This window comes from Octopus sinensis, linkage group LG24 (assembly GCF_006345805.1).
Source record: "Octopus sinensis linkage group LG24, ASM634580v1, whole genome shotgun sequence".
In the NCBI taxonomy this organism is placed as follows: domain Eukaryota; kingdom Metazoa; phylum Mollusca; class Cephalopoda; order Octopoda; family Octopodidae; genus Octopus; species Octopus sinensis.
This window is the reverse complement of record NC_043020.1, coordinates 1580849-1587384: the sequence shown is the minus strand read 5'-3', so window position 1 is coordinate 1587384 and position 6536 is coordinate 1580849. Positions and strand designations below refer to the sequence as shown.

General features: G+C 36.1%; 1 protein-coding gene across 1 annotated transcript in view; it reads right to left on the bottom strand.

The window, feature by feature from the left end:
* Positions 1 to 491: 491 nt before the first annotated feature.
* The window catches only part of LOC118767738 (fat-like cadherin-related tumor suppressor homolog), a 65461-nt gene continuing 59416 nt past the window's right edge, over positions 492 to 6536 (bottom strand). Inside the window, exons 13-14 of the mRNA XM_036512809.1 lie at positions 4827 to 4892; positions 492 to 599 (exon numbers count right to left, since the gene is read on the bottom strand). Of these exons, the coding sequence (XP_036368702.1) occupies positions 537 to 599; positions 4827 to 4892 (129 nt within the window). The 3' untranslated portion in view covers positions 492 to 536. The remainder of the gene's footprint in view (positions 600 to 4826; positions 4893 to 6536) is intronic.

The window sequence follows — 6536 nt, the reverse complement described above, 5'->3', positions numbered from 1 at the left end:
TGTTTATAAAGAATCCTTATGATGTCAACTTTGTGTGTGTGTGTGTGTGTGTGTTGTGCGTGTGCGCATGTGTGCGTGCGTGTGTTCGTGTGTGTGTGTGTGCGTGTTTGTGTGTGTGCGCGCCTGTGTGCGCGCCTGCGTGCGCGCGTGTGTGTGTATGCTGATATATATATATACATATATATATAATTATATATATCAGCACACACACACACGCGCATATATACATAATATATACATATATATACATATATAGATATATATAATATATATATATATATATCATATATACGTATATAATGTACATACATATGTACATATATATAATATATATTCATACATACATACATACATATATATACACATACACACATACATAGATACATACATATATATATTTATATATATATGTGTATCTATCTATCTATATATATATACACGACAAGCTTCTTTCAGTTTCTGTCAGCCAAAGCTACTCACAAGTCTTTGGTCGGCTGGAGGCTATAGCAGAAGATTCTTGGCCAAAGTACTCGTAATCATGTGATTGGGAAGCAAACGTCTTGCCTCGCAGCCAAAACCTTGCATTGAAAGAAATGTGACTGAAAGAAAAGGAGGTATAATAAGGCCGGAACTTATCCATAGTACATACTTTGCCTCCTATCTTTGTCACACATACAGAGCCCGTCAAAACAATAGCGTATGCACACTTCAGGAAAGGAGAAACCTGTATAAATATCTTAATTCAGTGGTATTGTAATTTATTCAGTGTTTACGCAAGTTGATAAAACATCGATAATGGTATTTATATTAATAGGTGTTCTTGTATTTATACATTTTTGGGGGACGGACTCTGTATATTCCAATAAAATCGTACTCTCATTTCAGTATGGCTGAATCATTTCAATGTCTCTATTTAGAGTTACTTCCCTTGCCTTTGCATAATTCACCGATTTTGCATTGTACTATGTGTAGCTGTCCCCTTTTTTCAGTCACGTGACTGCGGGCATGCTGCAGTATTGCTTTATAGGATGCAGTCGAACAAGTCGACCTTACGATATACGTATCTTTCATTTAAATTCCGTTCTTAGTCTATCGTTATATATACATATAATATATGTATATATACCAGCATTCATACAGCGTTCAATTAACAAAGTAACCTTCATTTAATTAATGCACTCTCAGACGGCTGATTAATTATGTCGAGTACCCCTCGTTGAATAATTATTACATCAGCGAATCAGGTAGCTAAGATATATACGTAGTATTTTACTCGTTTCACTCCTTCAACTCGTAACGTTTGATTGTGTGTGTGTGTGTTTATATATATATATATATATATATATATATATATATATATACAAAAAGCAATAAAGATTCAAGTTAATTTAAATGAATTTACTTGAATATGGTACCTAACTTAGATGCACCAAAACAAACTATACGGTTTTAACAATACAGTAATGTGGGGTGATTATAGCGAGAAAGAAGCAACAAGAATGGATAGGTTTTTTAGTACAATTGTTTCATACAAGGACAGGCTTTTATAAAGTTGCAAAAATTGCAGCATATAAACGTGTCCCGTACTCATCAGCTAAAATACATGTGAGTTCTCTAGACATCCTAGTGGTTGAGGCTATACTCATGAAGTAATGTAGATAATTAAGTAACATAAACATTTCCAAAGTTCATTAAGTTCTTTAAAGATGATGTACAGCTTATCACAGAATTTAAAAAAGTTTTAATACATCACAGGAAGGTGACTTAATCCATAGTGTACATATGAATTTCCAGAGATATGAGGAGGGATTACATACACGTTTATATGCTGCAATTTTTGCAACTTTTAATAAAGCCTGTCCTTGTAATGAAACGATTGTACTAAAAACCTATCCATTCTTGTGGCTTCTTTCTCGCGTATATATATATATATATGTATATATATATATATATTATATATATATATATATATATAGATATAATATATACTATATAATATATATATATATATTATATATATACCTTGTGTTATTCGAACACATAAGACAGCTATTATGCTTACTCCCCACAAAAAACCACCGCGTGGATTCTGTTGAGACCAGTAAGAAACAATTATGAACTTTTTTATTACACTTAACTTTTTTAATTAATTTTGATAAGGTTCGTTTTTTCAAGAAGAACCGAAACGTAATATTTCTAAGAAAATTAAAATTTATCTTATATAGTGGCGTTTTCAAACTTCTTTTATATATATATATATATATATATATATATATCAGGTTGAGTAAAAAGTAAGCAACGTTTTGATCCATGAAGAATTTGTACCGGATTTTTGCAGAGTTTTGAATCTTTTAAAAACTTTTTTTTAAAATTATCTGATAATACAGATATAGAATTGTCCAAATGCATCAATAAATTAACATTGATATTTTATTCACCGTTGTTACAATCATCTGAAATGAAACTCTCAAAGCGCGACATTCGAGCAATTTTGCTATTCAACTTCAAAAAGGGACGTAAAGCAGCTGAAACTGTTCGCGATATCAACGAAACGTTTGGAGAGGAAATGACCAGTGGGTGGTCAGCTCGAAAATGGTTTAAACGATTTCGCAGTGGAGTTCTGAGCTTTGAAGATCGTGAACTTAGTGGACATCCATCTGTCATCGATGACGGTAAATTAAAGACGGCGAGCTAGCAGAATCGTTAGCACGTCGGGCGAAATGCTTAGCGGTATTTCGGCTGCCGTTACGTTGTGAGTTCAAATTCCGCCGAGGTCGACTTTGCCTTTCATCCTTTCGGGGGCGATAAATTAAGTACCAGTTAAGCACTGGGGTCGATATAATCGACTTAATACCTATGTCTGTCCATGTTTGTCTCCTCTATGTTTAGCCCCTTGTGGGTAATAAAGAAATAGGTAAATTAAAGACCATCATTGAAAAAGATCCACGTAAAACCACTCGAGAACTGGCAAAGGAAAAAAAGTTAGCCTGAAAACTGCCTGCAGCCATTTGCATGCGATCGGCAAATCCAAAAAGCTCGACAAATGGGTTCCACACGATTTGAATGAAAATCAGAAAATGCGTAGATATGACATTTGTTCGTCGCTTCTTTTCTGTCATCAGATTGATTCTGTTCTCGACCGTATTGTGAGTTGCGATTAAAAAAAGTCGATTGTGTACAATAATAAAAAAAAAAAAACGTTCCTCGCTGTGATTGGAGCGAAATGAAGCACCGAAAACCTTCCTTAAACCCGAGTTCTTCAGAAAGAAGGTCATGGTGACTGTTTGGTGGTGTACTGCTAGACTCATCCACAATAACTTCTTAAAACCCGGAAAAATCATTACTGCAGAAAGATATTGCCATGAAATTGCCCAAATGAACGAAAAACTGCTACTCCTCTGCTCCTGACTGGTCAACAGAAGAGGGCCAATAATTCTTCATGAAAATGCTCGACCACACATTTCACTAACGACGCCCCGAAAGTAAGGGGAACTTAGCTATGAAGTTCTTCCCCACCCAGCTCATTCCTCAGAACTTCCTCCTGCTGCCTACCACTTTTTCAAGCACTTTGATATTTTCCTGCGAAAGAAGGAAATCGAAAATCAAACCGATGCTGAAAGTGCGTACAAAGAGTTCATCAGCTCCAGAACTCCAGACTTTTATGTTACCAGAATAAACAAACTTGTAATTCGTTGGCAAATACGTATGTGTGACTTGTAATGGTACTTCCTTTCATGAATAAAATTTCCGTACTGTTGAAATATATTCTTTTCTATTCTAGGCACAAGGCCCGAAATTTTTGGGGAGGGTGCCAGTCGATAAAATCAACCCTGTACGCAACTGGTACTTAATTTATCGACTCCGAAAGGATGAAAGGCAATGTCGAACTCGGTGGAATTTGAACTCAGAACGTAAAGACAGAAGAAATTTTTTGAAATATATTGTAAAGAATTTATGTTTCAAAATATTGCTTACTTTCTACTCAATCTGATACACACACACACACACACCACACACACACCACCACACACACACATACATACACACACACCACACACACACATATATATATATATATATATATATATATACAGATATATATACATATATATATACATATATATATATGTATATATATATATTATATATATATATATATATAATATTATATATATATATATATATATATATATATATATATATATATATGAAGCCGCATGGTTCAGTGTTTAGAGAGTCGAGCTCACGATCATGAGGTAATGAGCTCTATTCCTGCACCGGACTGTGTATCGTGTTGCGGGGCAAGATACTTTATTTCGAATCGCTCCAGTTCGCTCAGCTGTAGAAACGAGTTGCGAAGTCACTGCTGCCAAGTTGTATCGTCTTATATATCGACACACACACACACACATATATATATATATATATATATATATATATACGTTATATATGCGTGCACGCATACACCCACACACACTCACAAGCATACACACATACACTAACATTTCACACCTATGAGTATAAACAACTCTATAAATCTTTCTATCTGCCAAACTGAAAAACAAATTGAGGGACACACACACATACACACACATATATAATATATATATATATATATATATATAATATTAGGGAATATGATTCCACACTTACAAGGAAAAATTCAATTTAGTAATACTAAATCAAATCTCACAATATATAATACATGTATATAAATATATATATATATGAAACGGGAGAACAACATTTGAAAGCATTTTTGAAATATGAAAATACATTACGTTATACTGAAATAAACAAACTGTATTTGTTTAAACTTTACCTACCTCTTTATTTAGTATAATACCTAAAGTGGCTCCGGTTGCTAGCTTTTTCGGCGACACGTCTTCGGCCTACAATTAAAGTAAAATGGAGTATTAATATAAATCACCTTATGTGAAACCGTGTGTTGAAGCACATATTGTTATATTTCAGGACGGTCATTGTCTTTTTAGCACTGTATGGGTAAAGACCCCCTTCGGTCATGAATGACCATGGGATTGCACCTAGAAAGTGACCCTCCTAGACACAAGTCTGGGCAAGGTTGTTTATGGAAGACCAGCAGTCGCCCATGCATACCAGCCTCCCCTCTCCACGCCACCAGTGTTATCCAAGGGAAAGACAAAGGTCGATACAGCTTGGCACCAGTGACGTCGCAACTCATTTCTACAGCTGAGTGAACTGGAGCAACGTGAAATAAAGTGCCTTGCTCAAGAACACAACACGCAGCCCGGTCCGGGATTCGAGCTTACAACCTTACGATCGTAAGCTCGACGCTCTAACCACTGAGCCATGCGCCTTCACATATATACTGTATATATATATAGCACTGTATATATACTCATATATTCGTTGTTCATTAAAAGTAACGACGATAGCGATAACAACAATATAAAGGGCATAAGCCCTTTATACATACGAAAACACACTTGCGAAATACACAGACACGCGTACGCATGCGTACGCGCACACACTCAAAGATACAAACGCAAACGCATGCGCATATGAGGAAACACATCACAGAAGAACAGACTGGAACCAAGCGGGACAGGAGCACAAACGAAGACGGAAAGTATCACTGAAGAGGTCACAGATGTGTGACAACAGAAATCCCGGGCAATGGACATCAGTTAAAGTGAGAACAACAATAAGCGGGTGAAGAACGTATACAGAGAACATGTGTTTATTTGGAAAAAAACTAAAATTGACCATCCCGAAATATAATAACAGAAATATAAGTCATGCATGAACAGAGCAATCGTGGGGACATATTCACAAATGGTTTCATCTCGTGTAACCACGATGTTCGGTTGATTTGCATTGATTTCTATATATACAGGCGTAGGAGTGGCTGTGTGGTAAGTAGCTTGCTTACCAACCACATAGTTCCGGGTTCAGTTCCACTGCGTGGCACCTTGGGCAAGTGTTTTCTACTATAGCCTCGGGCCGACCAAAGCCTTGTGAGTGGATTTGGTAGACGGAAACTGAAAGAAGCCCGTCGTATATATATATATATATATTATATAATATATATATATATATAGATATATATATATACCGGGGTAAACACATAAATGTGAAACAAGGTGGAAAAAAGAGTACTCAAAACCAGATGGTAGTAGAGTAATATGCTTTATTTAAAAGCAGCAGAAAATTCAACAAAACCTGTTACTCTGAGTTTCACGTTCCCGCTACGTTATTACAAGGCTACGTTATTACAAGGCTACTGGGCTAGATCAAACCTCGAATGATTTTACCTTGGCTAAGGTGTATCTTGAAAAATCTGAAGTACCAATGATTTCTGCTCACATTAGTGATAATGCACACAGGCACATCACAGGAAGGTGAATGAGCAAAACAGTTGTAGAGGCACATGGCCTAGTGGTTAGAGCAGCGGATTCGCGGTCGAGGGATCACGGGTTCGAATCTCAGACCGGGCGATGTGTGTGTTTATGAGCAAAACACCTAAGCTCTACGCGGCTCCGGCCGAAGGTAAT